The sequence below is a fragment of the Rhyacophila brunnea genome, unplaced genomic scaffold, assembly GCF_057557595.1.
Source record: "Rhyacophila brunnea isolate RB1 unplaced genomic scaffold, BYU_Rbru_1.0 scaffold_21, whole genome shotgun sequence".
In the NCBI taxonomy this organism is placed as follows: Eukaryota; Metazoa; Arthropoda; class Insecta; order Trichoptera; family Rhyacophilidae; genus Rhyacophila; species Rhyacophila brunnea.
In genome coordinates this window covers 26,923,378-26,948,592 of record NW_028232871.1, presented here as the reverse complement: position 1 = coordinate 26,948,592, position 25,215 = coordinate 26,923,378, and the positions used below count along the sequence as shown (strand labels likewise).

The 25,215-nt window shown below is 33.6% G+C and overlaps 1 protein-coding gene across 1 annotated transcript in view; it reads left to right on the top strand.

Annotated features, from left to right (window-relative positions):
* The window catches only part of Rh50 (Rhesus blood group-associated glycoprotein Rh50), a 39,469-nt gene extending 14,476 nt beyond the window's left edge, over positions 1 to 24,993 (top strand). Inside the window, exons 3-9 of the mRNA XM_085948889.1 lie at positions 10,272 to 10,463; positions 13,400 to 13,542; positions 14,777 to 14,927; positions 15,424 to 15,725; positions 18,070 to 18,255; positions 19,954 to 20,086; positions 23,798 to 24,993. Coding sequence (XP_085805015.1) covers positions 10,272 to 10,463; positions 13,400 to 13,542; positions 14,777 to 14,927; positions 15,424 to 15,725; positions 18,070 to 18,255; positions 19,954 to 20,086; positions 23,798 to 23,982 — 1,292 coding nt within the window. The 3' untranslated portion in view covers positions 23,983 to 24,993. The remainder of the gene's footprint in view (positions 1 to 10,271; positions 10,464 to 13,399; positions 13,543 to 14,776; positions 14,928 to 15,423; positions 15,726 to 18,069; positions 18,256 to 19,953; positions 20,087 to 23,797) is intronic.
* Positions 24,994 to 25,215: the final 222 nt, after the last annotated feature.

Below are 25,215 nucleotides of genomic sequence, written 5' to 3'. Positions count from 1 at the left end.
CGAGCGGTTTTCTTCTATAAAAAATCGTCCGGTTTCAAACTCGAAACATTTTTTTTTTATTTCGTTTCGAATTTTTTACTCGTGGCATCACCTTTCCCCACAAAAAAATATGTCCAGGATTCATGTCGAAATCTTTTTTTAGGCTTTCCTCCATTTTTTTTTGAAAAGGCTTCTTTAGCTTTTCTCAACAAAAAAATTAAGTTCCGACAGCTTTTCCGCCAAAAAACTAAATTCATTCAGAATTTTACCAGCTAGTGCTACGTTTCATTCTAACCGTCGAGTTAAGGCTATACTTCAGTTGGGCATGGTCTAAATCTAAAAAGATCGTGACTAGGCGATGCGCGGATTGTGCAAATGACGCGTGCCGAACGAAATATAATTTGTCATAATAATTCAACATGCGTCCATTTAATGTTATGCTTATTGTTATATTAGTATTAATAATAGTATATTCATTGACATGTTTTCTTTTTCAAGTACATACGTAAAGTTTTTTAGTCATCTTTACACGATTTAAGAATATATTGATCCGACGCCATGACAAAACAAATTGACGTGCTCACACCTTGACTGTCGGTCTCCGATTGGCAACGAGTGTGAAATTTCGTCGCACCTACTGTTGAAAATTATTTGCCGTTGTATGCTGTTAAGAAAAAAAAGTATCAATAGTCTCTAAAATTAAAGTAATAAGGGTGGGGTTTTTTACCGGGACGATCCCGACTAAACCAGGATGGTTTATTAATTGTACCATTATTATAGCAATATGACTTATGCAATAGTGGGAATAGTAAAATTTAAGCATTAGTCGTTTGGCATAAAATAATCGTAATGCATAATCACAATAATATATTAATATTCATTCACGTAGTCAGTCATTGACATGAACCAACAGTACAAAGAAAATGTCAAAGAATGATTCTATTTTGGACCAATTGTGTTTTGAGCTAAGATCATAAAGATATTTTTTCCAACAGAAACTACAGCCACACGATGAATTGAATCATTAACTATCTACATTTATATTATTAAAATATAAAATAATTTAAAAAAAAAAAAAACTATGGTAAACCAATAAAATTATTTATTTTTACATAAATATAGTCAACTTTACAAAATATACTCAAAATTTAAGATATTCACAATATTACGTCCCATGAGCTAAGCATACGCCAAATGAGCTAAGTAAACTATATTTAAAAATATATATCGTGGGTAGCTGCCAAAAGTTGGTAAGTCGATAATTTAGGTATTTAGATTTAACAACGAATTATATGACCATATTAAATAAATATGTGTGCTAGAAAAAACTTCAAGGTCATCCGATATATAGAACATGCATATAAAGTACAAAGAAAATAGCATTATGCCTGATTTTAGACATAATATATGACATGTCAAACTTCAAATGGCAATTACTCCATAACATGATTTCGAGTCTAATAATGTAAGATAATGTCCATCTAAACTCATTTTTACGTAGGTGAAATATATAAATATCTGCAACTATTCGGTTGAATACAGTTATTGCCCATCCAATTGGTATTACCAATGGTATCTTGGGATAACAAACAACTGATGCTTTCGATGTTTAAGATAGTTACAGAAACGCACTATCGATAATGACAGAATTGTTCTCATTTACACCGCGTACAAAAAATATGTGGCCGAATATTGATATCTTCAAGCGTTTAGATAAAAGTATGTCAACATATTAAGTCAATCGGAATCAATTAAAGGGGTCTCATAAATTTCCTTTGAACCATAATACCTCCATACTGATTGGGATGAAAATGAAAAGATAACGATGAATGCTTGTGAAGTCTCAAGTCACTAATTAGGTATTATTATTATTAATTACATAATTATCTACGCGTAATTTTATGTCATTATTATGCATATTATAGGTTTATGATACTTATTGATTACCTGAGTCTTAGTAATTATGTAACTGATATAAATTATTAATCGTGCATTTCAATAATAACATACAATATTATGCATACAGGTAATTGTTGATATCTAATGAGGTGTATGATGATATTAATTATTTAAATATCTATAATTGTTATTGCATATTAATTTATAATATTATTTAAGTACTATTTTCTGATAATAAATGGTTGAATTATTTAATAAATTGGTTATAAATATGGGTAAACGTGACGTAAAATACACCAAATCTTATCACCATAAGCAAACGTTCTCACTTACATCTTCTGTGTACGTATTTAGGGATCATAATTATTATATATTATCACGTCTAACCTTCAGTGAAACGGAAAATAATTTTCAACTATAGGCGCGACGAAATTTTGGACTCGCTGGCATTCGGAGAGCGAACATCGAGGCGTGAATACGTCAATTTGTTTCGTGATGGCGACGGGGGTATTAATTCTTAAATTGTGTAAAGATGACTAAAAACGTTACGCATTTACTTGAAAAAGAAATCATATCAATGAATATATTATTATTGTTACTAATAGAACAATAAACAGAACATTAAATGGACGCATGCTGGATTTATATGACAAATTATATTTCGTTCAGTATGCGACATCGCGACCCGCAATCCGCGCATAGCCTAGCTACAATCTTTTTAGATCATGCCTCAACTGAGGTATAGCCTTAAGGAGGAGAGGGGCTCTGATATAATGTTATGATTTGTGACAAAGAGAATAAAAGTATTAGCGAAACTATCAAAATAAATGACCCCATTTTCCAAAAGGCCATAATTTTCAACGAATATGTTTTTAATGAAAGGGGTAGGACCTAATTAAGACGGGGGGGGGGGTAAAATATTTGTCACAAAGTGTACCGATAGGGGCAAGGAGGGTGTCAAAACTACCGAAAATAATGAGACGCCATACATGGATGACCCCTATCCCGCCTCGTGCTGTACCTATCCATGGTACCTATAAGTATAAAAATCACTCATCTGGTAACAGTGGGAATCTTTAAAAAAAAAAATGTGCAGTCAATGGGGTCTAATTAGTGTATTTTACTACATTCTAAATTCTGTTTTTTTTTTGAGTTGTCATATTCTATATGGAATTATTGTTGCTTAAAATGTGGTCAAATTTATAGATAGTCGACGGTAACATAATAAAAGCTTCAATCAAATCAATTCGACTAAAAACAAAATAAATGCATTGGTCGATGCTATAAAAATCAACTTATATTTGCATTATACTAGTCAAAATGTCAGGGCTTTGTAACAAACAATATACAAGAATAGTATTTTTAGCTTAAAACAGATACATTTTCTGTATCTCAAAAGCTTTTGACGATACAAAGAATGTACGCTGTAAACTTGGCAGGCTCTGATTGCTACATGACTGTGTTTACAGTCAAGGTTTTTTTGCAGAGCTTTTCCGTCGGGTCTCTTCTGTCCATACGACTCACATACACGCGCCTGAGGCTGTACTCTTGTACGCTGAATCTGACACCTATCTTGGTTTTCTTTTTGCGTCCTCATGACAGTGTACGCAATTTTGAACAAACTACACTTCAAAGCATTTTCCTGGTGCCTATAAAGTATGCATTTGAAAGCCCAGTATGACTCTTCATAGCGGCTTATTAGACGCATTTTGTGGAATGAGGTAAAATATTTATATCACAGTATGCAATTACTTTAGGATTAAAAGTATTATCATATTGTTACTTTGAATATAATGACGTCTACTATGACAGCTATTTTCATCACTAATAATTAATTGTATTCTTTCGTTTATTTGAATAAGGCTCATAGAATTTTTTCTTCAACGTCTTTGGTCCCAAATATTATTATTTTCAATATGTAACCAATTTTTACAAATATAATCCGAAACTCACTAAAATATTTACAATAATTTGAAAATTTGTGGACCTGAGATCCAAAGTAAAATGTGTTTTTTTTTCAATTGTTTAACAGTAGTTTTAGCCGGCTCTCACATCAAAACTCGTCTCGCCCGCAACGTGTCGAATACATCGATGTGACTTCATCGTTATTCCCAAAACACACATTGCCAAATGGAGCTGTGCAGATTGGTCGAATGCGACTTTTTAGTTTGAAAAAAACATCTACTGTTGAAATCGACAAGTTGCATGCTTCTCGGGCTGCGAGTCGACGCATACAAACACCTACGAATTGGTCATTCCTATACCGGCTCGCCGATTGCCGCATTCAAATATCTATACGTTTCGAAGGTTAGGTGCGACTGTCGCTAGGTAGATGCGTTCGGTATTCATATGCAACACCGGATCGACGTTCTTGTAAGGTTTGATTTATGGCTGTGCGGCAGACGGGCGAGTTTAGATGTGAAATCTGGCTCAGTAGAACTCTGCGGATAAGGCAATAATTGATGTCTTCGAAATGTGTTGTTGACGCTGAACACTTTGTATTTCTTTAGCAAAGCACAGGACAAATTAGCCAATCGTCTAGAGCAAGGGTTCCCAACCCCGTGCCCGCGGGCACCATGGCACCCGCGGAACGATTCGTATGTGCCCGCCATTATTCGACAGAGACATAATTTTCACGCTAGCTTGACACACGCAGAAAACCCGAAGTGAACGAACGCCATGAACTGAGCCGATGAACGCCGAAGCACGTGACAGTAGTCAAGTGCTCGTACCGTCCCGATTGCTTCGGCGATCATCGGCTCAGTTCGGGTTTTCGGCGTGTACAAGGAGTGATGTGCAAATAGCATTCCCCGCCTGGAACCGCGTTGTTGTCATTGTGATTGCGATTGCTGCCCCGTTCGGGTCGCGACAGTTAGCTAGGAGACATCTTCGTCTGACGAAACACGAATTAGCAGTTTTGATATTCCTTCTATATAGTTCTAAAATGAGTGGACCTAGTAAAAGACAACGAACCAATAATTTTAACACTGACTGAGAGGAATCATATTGTTTCTTTAATGTGAAAAATAAATGCGTCTGTTTGTTGTGTGGTAGTAGTATTGCAGTGCCGAAAAAACATAATGTTGAACGACACTTTCAGAAAATTCATGCCACTTTTTATGTGAATTATCCACTTAAATCTGAAGTAAGAAAGAAAAAAATATGTCAACTAAAATCAAGTCTAACTGCACAACAGACTGTTTTCACTAGACATGTGGAAAATTCTAAAAATGCCACTATTGCTTTTCTCACATGCTCGCAAAAATGAAGAAACCTTTCATTGATGGTGAGTTGTTTAAAAAACTAGTTTTGACTGGTGCCGATTGTTTGTTTGATAGATTTTCTAACAAACTTGAGATTGTCTTAGCAATACAAGACTTACAGTTGTCAAATAACACCGTCACAAAAAAATTACATGCAATTTCAACAGACATACAAACTCAGTTAAAGACTGCCTTGGAAATATGTGACTGGTTCTCGCTACAATTTGACGAGTCAACAATATATCAGACACCGCATAGTTAGCAGTTATGGTGAGAATGGTATTTAGTAACTTCACAGTAAAAGAGGATAATATGTTGCAAATATTACCTATGAAAGGACAGACAAGGGGTGAGGATATTTATAATACATTCAGAACATACGCCAAGTCAATAAATATGCCTTTGCACAAGCTGTCTGCGATAACCACCGATGGGGCACCAGCAATGGTATGTAAAAAAACTAGAGTTAGAAATTTTGGAGCTTAAGAATGATATTTTGCTTAAATCCTTAATATCAGAGGACTTTTGGAATACAGTGGACAGAGAAAAGTTCCCATTTTTGAAAAAAGCTGCATATAAAATTTAATCATTTTTCGGTTCGACATATTTATGCGAATCATTGTTTTCAAACATGAACTTAATAAAATCAAGATATAGATCTCGACTCACCGATGAGATGATTGTTTGCTAACAGGATTATCGTCATACTCTCCTAATCATGAGGCACTGGCCAATGATATGCAATGCCAAAGATCACATTGTCATATTGATATTCTATTTTTTTGTAAAATGTTTTCTTTGTATTTGTGTTTTTTGTTTACTTTATTTAGGTTTTGTAAATACATTTCTCTGTGCGTATGCAATTTGAATAATAGTTTTATTATTTTGAAACATTTTTGTTTATTATTTATTAATAAATTATGAATATAAGAAAATAAATTATGGGAAAATGAGAAGTTATGGAAGGAGTTTGTCGATTAAAAATAGGTGGTGCCCGCCACCCTACCGATATTTTTGAATGTGCTCTAGAGTACAAAAAAGTTGGGAACCCCTGGTCTAGAGACTACAGATGATGATAATAATATATTTGTTATGCATTCAGCAGTTTCCTTGAACATATGGTTCGGCGCGGACTATATAACCGAGAGAGACTGGTGGTTTTGGGTAGCCTCCAAGGAAGGGAAAACAGAGGAAGAGCGTTGACGACACTTTGCCCTGAGAGATAATAATCAAGAGGGGCGGAAAGTCTTGGTCGCTCAAAATATGTCAGAATTTCAAGGTGGTCACGATCATATCACATCCATAAAGAACGACCAAGAAGAAGATTAAATTTAATAAACTATTTTACTGCCAATAGAAGAATACTAACATAGTATATATTATTACAGTCCTAATGGGGATTCATGGCCGCGATTTGAAATTGGGAGTATTGTGACAAGTATAAACTTTTTAAACATTAATAATTATATCTAAAACCAATATTCATCACAATTTGTGTTATAATAAAGTGTTATATTAAAAACATAATATATTATTTTAAATATTATACCTTTTGTTTCTAGGAAGAATTTTTTTAAATGTTCAAACATCAATATTATTTTATATATTATTTACAAAAAGTGTTACATAATATGAGTTAGGTACCTACATAAGTTACCACAATATCGGGTCTTCTTCTGATTATGTCATCCCCTAGCGAGGTCGGCCACCATCAAGGTGGTCTTAGCTTTGTCATCTGCTACCTTTAAAAGTTCAATAGAGCTGCACTCGTACCAATCACGGAGGTTCCGTCGTCCTCTGCTACGCTTACCATTGATCTCTTCTTGAATGACAAGTTGGGGAATGCTGTACTTTTGTCCTCATAATGTGACCGAGATACTGTAGTTTCGTGATTTTGATACTATGCAAAACTTCCCGGTCCTTTCCCATTCAATTGAGAACTTCAATATTTGTCGCCTGGTCAGTCCAAGGAATCTTGAGGATGCGTCTATAAGCCCACATCTCGAAAGCTTCAATTCTCCGTGACATCTCGTGGTTTGGCGTCCATACTTCCATACTCTAGACAAGAATTATTGAGAGAACATAACAACGCACCATACGCAGTCTCAGACCTACGTTAAGGTCTCGATTGCTAAAGAGGCGTCTCATTTTGAGAAAGGCACTCCTTGCGATCTCAATTCCAGTTTTTATTTCCTGAGACTGGTCCCATTTCTCATTGACACAATACATGTACCTAAATATTTATAATGAGCCACACCTTCAATTGGTTCGCTGACAATGACATAACTTGTGTTGGTGTTTGGTGTCGCTATTTTTACAATATCGGGTAAATTCTAGCAATTTGTCACTGTCAAATATGCCTACTGTAACGTTTCTATACGTTACACTACGTATTTGATTTAAAAGCATATTTTAATCGTTCCTAATAACTGTTTCATTATGTCAGGCTCACCAGACACCAATAGCAAGGGCTGCGCGGCTGGTCAATGCACTCCCTAGAGATGTAGACATTTTAAGTAATGCATTATGTATTCTGTTTTAAAACTTCTATTTTATTGTTTAATTTGTATTTAATTTTTTAATTATTTTTTGCTTTGTTTTTTTTTCTCTACCTTGTTTTTCTCTAGTTGATTTACTTGTACTTCTTATTCTAAATGTCATGTTGTGAACGTCTTGAATTAATAATTTGTTATGAGCTCAACGTGTCTTTTTTTATAAACAAATAAACAATTATAACGTAAAGACAACACTGCATACGTCCGTAATATTTTATATGCTTTTAATATTATTTAAGATTTTTTTTAAATATTTTCCAATAGAAATTTATATGTTGTTACATTTTACACATGCCTCCTCTATCATAATACAAAACTATAAGGTACCTGGGTATAATAAGCTCTGGTTAAAAATATGTTTTTACAATTACAGTGCTCATTTTATTTTGTATGTCTGCTCTAAAGCTACTTTAGGAAAAGCGGATCGGAAACTTTAGTTTCGCTCGGCGGTGGGGCTTAAATTTTTACTTTATAATGGGAAACCCCCGGGTATTGTCGGAAAATTAAAAAAGCAAAATAACAGGCGAACAGGTATCGTACCGGATTATTTTAACAAGAGACAACCTTTGCCATTATTATATAAGGTATAAATTCCCTAGGCACCTTGTTGCCGGAACAGCGTTTCCTTTTGTCTGTACGTAGTCGAGATTACTTCGGTTGGAAGTAAGTAGTATCGCACTGAAAGTATCAGGAGCACATAACATCAAATGTATCTCAGAGGAAACAATTAGTAGAAATAATTGTTATTGTGTGTATTACAATATCTTCGAAATAATAATTACAAGCTCCCCTCGCATTAATAATACATTCAGGCCATTGTTAATGCACACAATGCCACCCTCCCAATCGTCGTCGGAAAAGAGGATCGCTTTTAAAAATTACAAAGAGAAATCTCGCTCCTGTAAATTGCCTACTCGAAAATATAATGCTGTGATTATCAACAAGGTACTCAGGATTAAGATGTCTTTGTGCTGCGGGTTCTTACAGTGTGCCATTATTATATTTTATATCGGTTTTGGTGATTATGCTAGAATCGAAGATAAGCAAAATTACGACAAAGTTACTACAGTTGCTAAGATATTGGGTAAATACTGCATTATATGTCATCATTATCATCATCTAAATTGCACATGTCAACAAAATCGACACACAACCACACCCATGCACATTAGCCGTAATGGCATACTATTCTCTACGCCGCTTTTATGCGTGCCCGTGATATCAATAAACCACATATATAAGGAAAAACGGTACTGTTCGGTTATCAGGAATACAGTGGAAAACACATTTTGAAAATACCCGATATACTGGATTATTTGTTAGGTTAGGTTAGGTTGGGTTAGGTTAGGTTAGATTATGTTAGGTTTGGTTAGGTTAACCTAACAAATAATACAATTTATCGGCTATTTTCAAAATGTATTTTCCGCTGTATTCATGATAACCGAACAGTACCGGAAAAACATAGCCACATTACACAGGAAGATTATCACGCAGATCGTCTGCCACGATCATCCCCCGTTCATGAAATGTCACTTTGGATCGTTCACAAGAATCGTGTTAAAAATATAATAATTAAATTATCATTTTCTCTAATAACTCTGATAACACACGTTAATTGTTCACCACCGATCTTCGATTGAGTCGTTAGTGAAAAATATAAATTACCATGAATTCAGTGAACGATACAAAATGATATTTCATCATCGATCGTGTCAGACGATCAGCGCGAGAATCTTCATGTGTAATTTGTCCTTAAGATTTTTTTAATCAACGCAAATAAAGTATTCATAGCTCCCAAGAAAGACTACTATTTGCGTATATCATATATTTACTATTTCAAGCATTCTAAAAATTATGTAGATACCTACCTAATCTCAATCAAGTATTGTTATACAAAAAGTTCATAGGTATCACTATAATAGTCCTCACAGCCTATCTAGTCACTTCGTGAATACGAATATCATTGTCGCTTTCTCTACGCGGATTGCTTAATATAATATTTTATGGGCAAAAAATAGGTTCTACACTCAGAGTAATAATATAAAGAGAGTGGCTATTATTCGGCAGAATTAAGCCGTATTTGTTTCGTATAACGCACAGTAGAATCTCGATTGTACAACATAGATAACTATATTTTTTCTACTAAATTAACTAAAAATAGTTACATACCACTAATTTTATATTTAACACAAAAACAATACATTTCAGCAACACGTGCTCGCAGTTTTTAAATGATTGTAGTCATCCAAATCAATATTTACCGGCGACATGTACAAAAAATATTTAATTCAGCCGTTGAAATTTTATTTTACTCTAACGCATATTACGGAGATATACGCGTGCCAATTGCTTACTCACTCGCACGTATGGTTCGTTTTTGTTCAGGCCTCAGTTTTACACTATTTAAAATCACATATAATAGCACATAATAGAACCAGAGATAGAAAAGTTGTTTCGCCAAGTGACATACTATAAAAATGTGACTATAACTCCCTCTATTATTGTTGTTTAATTCTACCTTTCTTGATTTAAATAATAACAAAGAATAATTATTATAATCAATTTATTTTTCTAGTGTTCCAGGATGTCCACGTAATGATCTTCATCGGTTTTGGATTCCTCATGACTTTCCTCAAGAGATATGGCTACAGTTCAGTAGGCTTCAACCTTCTTCTAGCGGCACTCATGATTCAATGGGCTATTGTATCAAGAGGTTTCTTCCAAATGAAAGAAGGGAAATTCCACATAGGACTCAAGTCATTGATGGGTAAGTTAAATTTACGTAATTATTACGAGATATGAGTGACAAAGTCTTCTTGGTAAACGATTATTTAGCTCTTAACTTCAATTGTGAAGAAGTTATTTAATTACGAGAATCTATCTCCCACTATAATTCACAAAAATAATATTTTCATGGGTGATTATTTAATTTATTTAGTGACATATATCTAACTGTAATGCAATCTTTCGATTGTAAACAAAATACAATGATGACATCCTAAACAAAAATTTCACCATATAAGTAAGGATTAAAAGAGATGGTTCCCGATGAGCTTACAGTATACCAGAAAAACGAAACTGTTTACTTGTATAATAAGCATTTTTATAAAATGGTAATAATATAAATATAACAGTATGATATGGAGTCTGACGACGGTTTTATTTTTCTGCTGGAAACATTTGGTTTGAAACTCGGGTGTTTCAATCGATCAAAGATTTGATACTATTTAAATGAACACAACAACCACAGTGGCCGGGCTGTAACGTGTTTACTTATAATATTGTGGGTCCCGTGTTTGAATTTCGGGTCTGGAAAAATCACATACTTTTTTTGCACACTTGTGCTTGGACCTAGAATATGGACGTAATAGATTGAGCAAGTAGGTAGCTAAAAATCTCTAAATATAACCTAAGGCCCATTATGATCCTTTTATGATCTAACACGGTGGTGTTATGTATAATTTAATTAGTAAATTAAAAATAGTACATAATTTAAAGAAAATGTTCACGTGTGAATAAAAAACACGTACATACCTATACTTATTTTTGATTATCCATCAATGCCTCCCATGCAACCTGTGCTCTTTGCCACACATATGAATTAATAAAACTTAACACTTGAAATGATCGGAATTATACGTTATGTTAAAATCACATCGATTGAATAATTACAAAGTCGGTAAATTTTTCTCGAATTGCAACAAGCTAGGTATTTCTAATAAATTTATTCATTATTTACATAGAATAATTAGTATAGTTCAGTAATATATTATATAACTGTGTCAGACTCAGGACATATTTATTCATTAGTTACCTACTCATCCGAGGAACACGTCTACCTTGAATCCATCAAACTATTAGCATTATGTAACAATATAATACATTATGTTTTAACCTTGGTGTTATATTATCTCATTATAAAGGTATGTTACATAGCTCCTTACTGGAACCGATTATTGTAATTTATTACACACTGTTTGCATACTGCAAGTGCATAAAATTTGTAGCATTATGGGTGAATGGTAGTAATTGTAATGTACCTAATATACATGCATACATAATTATGTCTTCAATAGCTATATGCAACAAACAAACGCAGTACACTTCGATTAATTATCTAAACATCAGGTGAGAATAGCACCATACAAATGATAGAACGATATCCTGTCAGCTAACTTGAATGCTGAAATCTGATTGACTCTAATGAATTTGATAACGAGATGCGTGTGACTTAGACATTTTTGATAATATAACTATAATTTAAAGTCGATTTAAACATAATTTTAGTAATATTTTGACATTGAAACTTATATTAAATACCTATTGAAATAAAATGAAAATTCGAACATCGAAAAATAACATAACCTAAGAAAAAAAAAAATTAATTCCTCTCGCGAGACTGTAATTTAACACATTTTGAATTTGAAATTATCAATAGATACTGATATGAAAGGGTTTATATATAGGAAGGTTTGTTTACACTTTAATTAAAACCATGGATTTGGAGAGATTAAAGTATATTTCGCTTTTCACACGAAATTCATGACAAAGATATTGATTGAAGTAACAATTATTATCTATATTTCACGAGCACCCATACGGCGAGTTAGGTTAGGTTAGGTGGTTTCAAAGACTAGTCCCCGACTGTCCATTACATACCCTCTATCTTCCTTCAAGTAACAGTACTTTATCTTCACTGTGTCATGATTCGTGTATTTTTTTGTATTGTTGTGCATCCCGGCCTAGTATTCCTCTATCGTCTCGTTTAAAGTTACAAATAGTATTATATACGAGTTTTTTCTTCCTAAAACTCTCGATTGGTGGTCGATTGTTGGAGGAGGACTTAAGCCGGGTCTCACACCTAAGCGTCTCGTCTGCAACGTGTCGAATACGTCGCTGTGACGTCATCATTATTCACAAAACACACGTTATCTTATGGAGCTTCCCACACTGCTGGAATAAGACATTTTAGGTTGAAAAAAACATTTGGAGGCACATGCAGCTTTTTCAGCGAATTATCGCACTTCGTCATTCATGTTGGCTTGGCGTGTGACGTCACTGTCCTCGCGCGGCCTTGACTATTACGCACATAAGAAAGTTGTATGTTGCGCTCAGTTTTGATTTATGACTATTATCCCAGTCGAGACGATTTTCAGTGTGCGACTGAGCTAAGCATTTGTTGCGTTATTTGGTATCAATACATATCTTAAAACAATTGTTGTAAACAATTTGTGCATATGTCCTAAACTCAGTTTGACATTATTATTATTGGGACTTTAGAAAGTAAAAGGGGCATAACCCTCAGTAATTTCAAAATAGGTTTTATTGAATAATAACGTTGTACACGACTATATTATTAACGTTGTGGCCACAGGTTGTAAGCTGCAAATGCCGATTTTATTATCTAAATTTAGCTAGCAATTAAAAAAAAAGTGACGTGGGGGAAACGACTTAACCATCATTTTTGTAAAAACAAAATTATCAATTATCATGCCCTTTAAGATTGTGTCTATTTTCTATTTTTACTTTGACCGAAAACCATAACAAAAACGTTTTCGTGCCTCTTGTATCAAATTTGATTTGTGTGGATTACGCCTTTTTTCCTTCCCACAGTTGAATTTTGTATTACAAAAATGGCATATTTCTATACGTCTTCCTCAACGGTTTTACCCTTATACTAATGTTGATTTAATTTGTTTACAGGAGCCGACATTGCCGCTGCCAGTGTTTTAATTTCTATGGGAGCAGTTTTAGGAAAAACAACCTTTTTCCAATTGATTGTGATGGGCATATTTGAGATCATTGTCTTTGCTGCTAATGAGTACCTTGTCGTCGATTTATTTAAAGTAAGGATAATGCATGGATTGTCATCAGATAAACGGATAATCCCCGCTCAATCTAATCATTATCCAGCCATCGGTCGGCAACCGGTGGCCTGCGAGCCATAAATCGTTGTTGACCTTACTCACATAAAAAATTATTATGTAGAATTATTTCAATACCTAATATTTAGGTATATCTACAAAATGTCACATGTTGCAAATTTCCAGATACAGTTCTATGGCAAACACAAAAAGCCTCAATCGTTGATACTATTGAAGATTCGCAAATTAAATTTTTAACAAAACTTATAGATTCTCATAAAAGTCTACGAAATATTACCATGTTAACCCTTTTAGCGTAGAGATGAATTACGTACTAAACCAATTCCAAGATATAGATATTTTGGAATCACAACATAATACATTAATTAACTATTTTTTTATTCAACGAATAATTCACATGCTTTAAGAATGTATCATTCTAATTATTTAATATACCTCCATAATTTTGAAAACACTTCTGAAAAATATATTATAACCCGATCGCCAATAGTAGCTCAATTTGGAGTTAAAATTTGTGGTAATTAAATAATATGGCGCCTTAAGCATAGTAGTTGAGAGATGCAGGTTCGATTCCTTTACGTTTTTCAAAAGATTTTTGTTTTGTTATAATATATTTTTCAGAACTGTTTTCAATATTACAATACATTACATTTCTGATAAACACGTATTTCAATTTGAATTTGCTTACGAAAAAAAGTATTAAAATTTGCATTTAACAGGAAAGGAGACAGTGATCTTGTATTTTTAATCATAACTGTTTTTTAATTTTTGATAATATTTGATAATATTTTTCAGTTGGCTTCGTTTTTATAAATCAATAATATTGTGCATAAGTCTGGAAACTTTGCCGACTCTTGATTTAGAAAAATAATCTTAATTTCCTTGTATTAAATATTACATTTTATTTTCAGTATTTTTAAATAGAAATTGGGTGACGTACTGCCAATTTCCCAGCTGACCCGTCATGTCCATCTTTGTGGCCGTTTCATCAACGAATTCATCACATGTATACTGGCTGAAATACGAAAAGAAGTACTGGCCGAGGGTGGCCTAAAATATGAATGGTCTTCATCCAGCTGCGGATCGACGCCAATAATTACTTGTGTGATTCTGTATCATAGTATTATTATGTACCATTAACAAACTACATCCACATGAGTAAATAAATTATGATATATTTATTATTTTTTTATAGGTAGCTGATGTTGGAGGCTCTATAGTTGTTCATACTTTCGGAGCATATTTCGGTCTAGCTGTTAGCTTTATGCTTAGACCAAAAACGACTGATGCCACAAGCCATGAGTTAGAAGGAGCTAGCTATAGCTCTGACCTGTTTGCTATGATTGGTAAATTGTTATTTTAAATTATAAGAGTCATTTCTAAATAGTATTGAGCCGCTTAAAAATTAACAAAGAGAACTTCCAAGATGGCGGCCAAATTTTGAATTTTCTATAATTACAATCTGATTTAATCAGGTAACACAAAATTTACAAACCTAGTGTGATAGAACAAGGAACAGATCTTGGATGTGGAAAAATATGATATAAACTTAAACATGTGTTAAAGAATATGTTATTTTCAATAGTCACGTCCGTCTCAATATAATATGTTTGTCATGTAAACATAACGTCCATTCAATATTTACGGACAGTGGACATGCTTTGTGTCCCTTGGTTTTATGAACTAAAATATCTTTAGTGCTTGTAATAATTTTGGTCAATATTTGCAACATAATTATAATTATTATACGTATCGTTTCACGTATTTATAATTTATTAGGACAAATCTTCGGGTATGAAATACCTTTTTTATTTAATTCAAGAATTCTATATTATATTTCAGGTACGATATTCTTATGGGTATTCTGGCCTTCGTTTAATGGAGGCTTGGTGTCCGGAGACGAGCAATACAGAGCCGTCATCAATACATATCTCTCCCTGGCCGCATGCACGGTTGCTGCTTTCGTAATATCCTCCCTCACAGCCGAGGATCGCAAGTTTGACATGGTGCACGTGCAAAATTCAACGTTGGCTGGAGGAGTGGCTGTGGGTTCTGTCTGCAACATGATGCTGCACCCGTTCGGCGCACTCCTTGCGGGAACAGCGGCTGGTACTCTGTCGGTACTGGGATATAAATACATAACTGTAAGTCGTTTTATTGAATCATTATGTTTATACAAAATTGTCGTGCAAACCCGTACATTTATAACACTTCATTACCTTTACCTCTTATTAAACCCGCAAAAATAGATAAACATTAAATAATATGTAAGTTGACAATAAATTAATATTATATTGATTAACTCTTCGATTGAAGGAATGAAAACAAACATGTAGATTCCAGTAGTTCAGGCGTATGGTTTAGTTATTGGTATCGGTACTTTAAAATGACACTAACACCATTGCAAAGTGATTTCGTCGCGGCCGCAATGCCAGAAGAATCTGTCTTCATCTACCTAATTTTTTTATCTTCTTCTTTCTCGCAATAACCATAATGGGTAAATATCCCGATCACTATCAAATAGTGCCCAATTCTGAATCAGCTTCCTCCATATTTTATTGCCGTTTATGGCTTTCTGGACATCGACGAATAAAATGTGTGTTGAAAGAATCGTGATGCATACATAAGACATTTTTCATGAATGTGCAGGTCTCCCAGTATCAAGGCATTGATTTTATTTTCTTTCTTCTTCTTTATATTATACCATCCCGTCTTATATACCCAGCCATCATCAGGGTGATCTTTAGTTTATCATCTCTGTTACCCGGAACAGTTCTGTGAAGCTACACTCGTACTTAATACGGAAGACATTATGACATTAAATTCGGCGACTTCCTTTTCCTCTATTTACCGTTAATCTTTTAATACTAATAAGTTGGAGCATGGTGTAGGTACTGTCTTCTCATTATATATAATTCTTTCACGTGTCAGCGAACAATAGTCGCCCGATATTATTCGCTGCGTGTGAAACGGGGGTTAGGGTTCTTAGTGGTAATTATAAAATTGGTGGTATTTTTCAGGAGCGATATTACGTATAATTTCTTTTCACTTCGCCAAAAAATAATGGGTTCAGGAATAATATTATGATTGATATAAACCTAATAAATTATTTCTAAGCTTAATTCATAAAATCTGTTAAAAATTTACATTTAAATATAATAATTAATTCGCCGATTGATTTGGACCACAGCATTAATAAATTAAACCGCATGATTTTGAATTCAATTAAAATTTAAAAGCGTGCACGTTTAATGTTATACATTATTGTTTTATTTGACGTAGCTATAGGTATAGTATTATCAATTTCGGATAGCTTTGTGTTATCCCGAGTATTTTATCGACTGCTACCTTCGAATGGATAAAATAAACTTTCCTCAAAGGAAAACTTTGACCAACGCTCGATAAAACGTAGGCCTCTACGTTTGTTGGCAAATGTTTTTGACGTAACTTTTGCTTTGAGAAAATAATTAAGGTTCATATTCACGAGGGTGGAGTTATCCCAGACGTCTATGATATTTACAACATAGATTTACCAGTTTTCGCGTAGTCCAGTGCACTGTGCATCCAAACCCTACCTATAAGAAAGCAAGGCAGAGACAATTTGTGCGCCTAAATCGATGTAATTTTACAACCAACATATCGGAAATCAATATCTACAATTCAAGTTTGCCGCCAAATGAAAAATAATAACATTTGCATATTTTTGACGCCGTTGTCATAAAAAATGAGTGTACACCAAAATATGTATCACATACATGGCGAGTTTTACCCTTTTGCTGATGTATGACATAAATATACGTTTAGACGATGCATTTTTAATATTTTTTGATGGCTACTACATCCCTGATAAATATTTGGATCGTTTTCCCTCAGGCCAAAAGTTGTCAAAAACAAAAATTAATACATTCTTGCCAAAGAGTTGAAAAATGATTTTTAACGACTATGAAATACTTTTTACGGGCGTTTATATATTTCTACTAAATATTATTTAATATCAAAGTCTCACTCTATTCGAAGTAAGTAAGATAATATTTCTAAAACTCAGAGCCAAGCAGTCGTCAGGTCCTTTGTTAAATTATGGAGGATTTATTATTATCAATATAAAAAGGTTGAAAAAAAGGGATTTGTAATTTCAAATCATAATCTAGTTAGGGGTTTATGGTACATATTTGTATGAATCCTGTACAGAATCCACGATGTTATATGATTTCTTAAATCTTGATTTTACGTCGACTAAATAGATTTTTATAGTGGGTTTATATTACTATTTTCATTGTTGTAACATACGTACAAATATACTTCACGGTGAAATGTTCAACGAAGAACTCGTCATTTGATTGAATGTTACACGAACTCATGTTTCACGTACTACGGCGCACGAATAAGTGTCCTGCGGTGAACTGTTTACGTTCAAATTTCCGGATACGCAAAATGACTGTAACACAACATTCTTCCATATTTGATTTTAATGTATTATAATCTTTCCAGCCTAAATTGAATTCGGCTATCCGTCTGCACGACACGTGTGGTGTCCATAATCTGCACGGCATGCCGGGAGTACTATCCGGACTCTTGGCAGCAGTTCTTGCAGCCCTCGCCAACACTGGAAATTACAAAGTTACGCTTTTCTCCGTCTTCCCTGGAATGAATTCACAGCACGAAGCTGATGCCATGGTGAGAGTCTTGTATTACGATTTTTTTTATATATTAATTTGTTTACTGTCATGTATGTGCTACCCTAGATCTGTTAAAAGTCACATATTATGGTAAAGAAATTATGAAAAGGAGTGGAATAATAAATTAAAAAATTGCTGAGTAAATGTTACGGTTGACCCTAGAAACGAATAAAGAAAAACAAAAATGGCGTATGCTACCATTCACCGAACGCCATTTACGATAAGAGTCAATTGATAGCTGAATAATTAATAATTGCAGATTAATCAAGAAATAATTTGGCTAATTTTAATTGAATAATTGGACATTAGAAAGATGTTTGCGAACTTTTAAAGATTACTTCGAGTACCTGCAATTACTATGAGAGACTTTCTGGACAAAAAGCAATTACCCAATTAAATTATCTTGCATATTCACCTGATGTAGCTTCCTGCAATTTCTGTCTACATCCAATATTACAAGATATTCAGAAGGGACAAAGATTTTACAATATTTTTGATATCTATCAGAATCTGAGACAGATTGTAACAGTATTTTGAAGTTCCGAGTTCCAGCTCTGCTTCCAAAAATGGGAATACTGTCAAACTCAGTAAAATTTACTGAATTAGACTGCATTCCTATATTTCCTTTTAGACAGCATTGCCCATATTTAATGTACATAATATGCACAAGGGGAATACTTTGAAGGCGTCAGCAGTCACTATAATATTAATTGTATATTCCAAAAATTACATTGTCACAAAACGTTTGTTAAAAAACAACTTTATTACTAATTTTCCACAATAAATATGAACTAGAATGCGCATGCGAGTACGACCGCCAAGACGCTGAACACGTCCTCTGGGACTGCCCGCTGATGGAATCCGACCGATTGGAGCTATTTGCGAGGGTCCGACCACATGGTTACAATATGTAAATTGTACGTGAAACATTTCACCGTGGCACGGTTCACCGTGAGCTTTCTTATCGGAAAGAGATGACCGTATACTATACGGTCTCCAGTTTTATTAGATTCAATATGAACATTAATTCAATTTTCATAGCTGATTTTGGAAAAATTCATTTAATTCAAGAATGAAAACTTAACCTAACAAATAATCCAGTATATCGGCTATTTTCATAACTTGTTTGCTGCTGGCTTCCTGTAAAATGTAAACCGACAAGAACTGTGTTTTAGTTAGACATGAATTGTATGCATGAACCGGACACGCGACCACACACGGTCCTAATTTGACACGCCAACTTGGTATCAACAAAGGCCAGAGACATTTGAAAAGGTTTCTCCCTTTTCAGATTCATCACTTTCAACTCCTGACTTCTCTGTTCCGGCAGAGTTTCAGTTCACGGTGATACTTCATGTCACTAAAGATAAATGAAGGCAAAGCAAGTCAAGATTCTTTTATATTTTCTAAACTCTTCCTTTAAGCACCAACATGGATCGTGGCCACATCAGTTCCGTACAACTTCGTTTCGGGACATTAAGTATGGCAATAAAATCTTTTCGTTCTGACACGTTTATATTGTCAAGGAAGACGACCGTACACGACGGGTGTAGATAAGGTAACTCAAATCATTGGTCCAATGCGACCCCTCGCCTAAAAAAATATATTCAAGTTTATTTAAAGTATACTTAATTTACAAGATCATATTTAACAGCATACAATACACTTTAATCGTGTTATATTATTATCCTTGCAGCAAGAAATGACTCCTATGGACAATGCTACAGATATAATGACTCCTGCCAGGACAAGTAATCAACAGGCAGCATATCAACTTCTTGGTCTTGCTGTGACTCTCGTCGTTGCAATCGTTTCTGGAATTATAACAGGTCAGTTCAGTAGAAAGGTCCAATCTTTTCTTTTACATACATACAATGTTAACATTCAAACAGTTTCCTCACACTTATAAACCCGGTGATTATTTTTCAATGCTAATTACATTCCAACTACTTAGGTACTGGACTTTTTAATTATGTGACACTCAAGCCAAATTCAAATAATATGTACCTATATAACTTCCTATTAACTTTTACATTGTGACTTTGATTTTCCTTTTATCTAAACGAATTTGAGGTTAAATCTTGAAAGATTAAAATTTTGAATACCGAAATCATTAAGACCGAACCCCGAAAATGTAATATATCCAATTTTAATCATATATAAAATTAACTCAATTACAACGGCGTTTTTTTTCAAAAAACTAATAAATAAAAATAGCTCAGTGATCACTGTTTTCAGAAATGTGGCAAATGATAATATAATTATAACCATTCAACCAAGTACAATTGTATATTGTAATCGAATGCACTTAACATAATATTTAAAGTTGATACTTAATGTAGGCCTTTGTGATCTCTGCTTTCGGGATTTCGGCCTTCAGCAACCCATCTAAATACCAACATATTTTTGATATTCTTCTACTCAAGATCACTATCTGTATAAAGTATTATCCGATTACAAATGGATTTTAAAAGCTCAAATAACATCGCAATGCGTTGTAATTCATCATTCTTTTCCTGCAGGCAGAGTTATGCGCTCTAAATATGCGGGCGCTCAACCAACAAACGACCATCTATATAAAGACGATTTATACTGGAATGTCCCTGCAGAAACTGAATCAATTTTTGTTCTATCTCCCATAGTGGATAATGAGAGAGCTACCCCTACGGTATCAACGAAATTACTTAAAATTGCACTGATTGAAATAGAATATTCAGGTCTAGCGAATAAAAATGGACGCTATAAGTATAGTTTTGCTTTTTTTAAGTATTTTTATGCTGCTTTTCACAATGTAATGTAAGCATTTACTGATAGAGAAAGAAAACAATCACATTAAATAGATTCTGAATATTTATCACTGATCAAAGTAGAGTTTGAAAGCAATTGTAGTTTCGAATCAATACCTATATTAAAGTAATTACTGCCAAAAGTTTTTAAGTCTTATAAACATGGTATGAGGTAATTTTAAATAATAAATTTTAAAGTTTGGCGTCTTCTATAAAATCAGGCTTAACCTAAACCTTATTTAATTAAAGTTTTTTATTGATATATTGGAGTATACGAGTATTATATTAATTTTGTAATAATTATACAAAAGAGGTTAGGTATTTATTAAGAAATGGTTAGTTCTACCAAGCTTTGCTAGACAATATTATTTTACACGTTTTGATAGTACATTCGTATTAGAATCGTGAAAGAAAATCATCAAAAGGTTTATCTCTGTAGCCCCTTTATTAAAATAGTTAGGTTATGTAGAAAAGATGAATTATGTTGTGATGTTTAACCGGTTGGCTGCAAATGACGTCTTAAGATGCGAACTTTTCCGTGAACGGAACGCCGCTCATACAAAAATGACGTCTTTGGACGTCCCGCTTTAAACGAGATTTTACTAACGTAAATCAAGTATTTTAACATTTTTTTTTAATTTTTTTATGTTGAACACACAACGACACATATTGGAAATATCGTCACATACCCAGAATTGAAACCTAATTCTTTTTTACCACTTGAAACGTATATTGATTTTTATTTTTTATTTTTGCAATGAAATTTGCGGCGTGCCCTTAAGGTACCACCATACATACACCTATCGGCAGTAAAAAGTTAAATTTATTTGATTTAATTGAATTAGTCATTTATTTCTTCCATAGATGGCAAAATGAATTATTTTACACTTTGTACCGTAACATTTTTTTAGAATGTTATATTTTGAGACCGAGTTTCATCTACAATTACAGTAGGTACCTACCTAATTAGTCCTATTTATTTCCAACAATTGAACCTAAAGATATTGATAAATGTCGACTTACAAACTATTCCCTGACCACCTATTATTGGAAAATCAGAAAATCAAAGAAAAGTACATCCCCGTGATTAAATCAGATCTATTTTTAGGCATATATACTTACGTTTGTCTTTTCTTCTTCTTTCACCCTGTTACGCCCTAGCATTGGTGCATAGGGAAAGCGCAAGTTCGCGCCACTTCCCTCGGTCCATTGCCAACTATCGCGCCTCCCGCCATGCCAGACCTGCTGCGCGTAGATCACTTTTGTACTACTGCTGCAAGGTGAGGAAGGGCCGGCCACGGCAACGGAACCCTTGAGGCTGTGCCACGAGGGTACGAAGTGTCGCACTCTCTAGCGGCATCCGAAACACATATCCCAACCATGTAAAGCGCCTCTTCGTGATTACCTCAATCACCGATGGCTGCTGTGGCCGCTCACAAACTCGAGTGTTCATAACGCGGCCTTACCAATGTACCCCTAATATTTCGATATTTACTAAATTACACAGTAATTAATCATTAACTCAAAATACCTCAAATGTCGACTTATCAACTTTTGGCACCACTCCCACCATATTATTATCTGTGACAGCAATATACTAGAAATAGCATAGCTTACATCTGCAGCGGAATAAACAAAAACATAGGTTCAAATAGAATGTGTATTTATTTTCAGGCTGATATAATTATGTCGGTCTAGACCTAGACGAGGCTTTAGTAAACTTTAGTCACATCATTTTATTAATATTACATAATGTATAATAATAATATATTATGTGTGTTTATGCACGTATACTTATTGCATTCTAAACTGCACTTAAATGACCGTGGATACAATAGTCATCTTTGTATTATTCATATGTACACAATACATTTATATATTTAACTGATTTCTTACTCCAACTTAGAATGCATACAACATAATATTATCATACCCACTATAAATAATAGTCAGAATAGAAAATAGTTTATTTACAAAACACTTGAAAAGGTTAACCTTCGCCTATTGCAAATATGCACTATTTCACAAACTGTAGTTATATCATAAATCAAACAACATCTGTTCATATATTATTATTTACTTTAAAACATAAGTAGTTTCAATAGTTCAGTAATGACACAATCACCACACCTGCAATATCTGTATATTATTTCAGATTTTTTTTTATAAATTACGAATCTAATATTATTTTAACTACCTTGTACTTATCCGTAAAGAAGCAAGTGTGCTATGGGACTTGCTATAGTTAATTAAAAATAATATTAGTATGTAGGAAGGCCAAAAAAAAAAACGACTTCCAGATGCAACGATAACACGAAGTAAGCGACTGAATCAACACGATCGCTCAAGAGTCTAGGATATGTGGAAAAAGATTATTGGCAACGTCTGTAATATCAGTTATCGCCATAGTAATAAGACAAAAATTATGAATATAATATTTCACTATTGATGCCATAATTTGTAAATACGTTAATAAAAATATGCACTTCACCCCCTCTACGCCAGCGTGTTATGCTATGAATGAATGAAATACTGTATTATTATTTTTTTAAATCTTTTGAATTAGAATTTGGTGAGACAAAAAACGTTACATATATGACATGTATAGGTACATATTTCTTAAAATACCTCTTAATGTGATTCTAGAGATTAAAATAAAATGAGTGGCCTAAAACTTAAACAATACAAGCCCCCCATAAAATCGAGCGTGTCAATTATATTTTTAATATGTTTTTAAAAAATAATTGCTTCCAGGTTTATTCGTTAAGTCACCATTAGTTGGACCATTACCCGATGGCAAGAAGTTCGATGACGAGTTCTCTTGGGAACTTCCTCACTCCTTAGAAGGAGGCTCGCAAGTGGATCACTCCAGGGAAACCTTTGGAATGCAAGCTAGTCACAGCAAAAATCATCAAGACGTCACCACAGACACTGTTTAGATTTATAAACAAACAATCCAAATATAATCGAAGTGTATAAATATAGGTATTGTTTCACATTTTTTTGTTCAGTTAATGATTACAAATTATAACTATTCAAAGCATCAGCATTTTTATAAATTTATGTAGTTTAGTTACTTCAATAATAATAATTGTTATAAGATTCCTTTCGGAGCATTTACTCTTTCTTTGATATTGTTTACTAACTTTAATAAATACCAATTTGTTAATCCAGCAAATATAAGTATATTTAACTTTCAAAAGTCATTTTAAATAAGTCGTTGTTTTAATTAGTTTACGTATACATACTTAAATTTTGTTATGTCTTTGCAGGGCCAAATCAAGACATGGGTTTTAAGGGCTACAGCCCAAGGGCCACTTATATAATTTTATATTATTTTGCTGCATTTTTTTAACATAAATAGAATATATTATATCAACTGCCAATATCTCAACGAATTTTGTCGAATAAGAGATAAAAACAAATATTTTTTTAATGCGACATATAATTGCATATTATATGTATTTTATAACTTCATATTGCTTATTTCATGATAGTAATTGTTGTAAAATCGTTAGTGAAAATAACATTATGTAATAGTAAATAATATCAACTAGAGTCACTGAATAGAGGAGATACGTCTTATTTTCGATATGAATCATTTAAAGCATGTACGTATATCGACAATGAAATAAGAACTTTACAATACAAGTACAATTATAGGCTAAGAGGACCAATAATTACAGTACCTTTTAAAACATACAAACTAGAGAGAATCTCATATAATAGGTAATGTGACCTCACCCTGTATCGAATCCAAAACCCCCTGTATGACAGTCCAATACCTTGCATATTGAAAGACAATGAAAAAAATCTTTCTCGATTACCTGAAACGTTCTTTGTTTTGTGAAAAAAATGTATCCCAGAAAAAAATACAAATATTTGATTTATTTATTGTTTTACAATCCGATGTGGATGTGTATAACAAATAAGTTTCTTAACAGATCTACAAAAAAAATATATTGGCCACTGGGTTTGAATACAAAATGATTAAATAATGTCAACAAAGCCTGGAGGGACCGCATAGTCGAGTTCAACTGCATTTCTGACAGGGTCGCAAGCGTGATACTTAAAATCAATGCTAGGTACCGCATTCAGATTTTGCAAGTATATGCTCCGACACAGAGTTATCCTGATGAAAAAGTGGAAGAGTTTTACGAGGAAATAACATC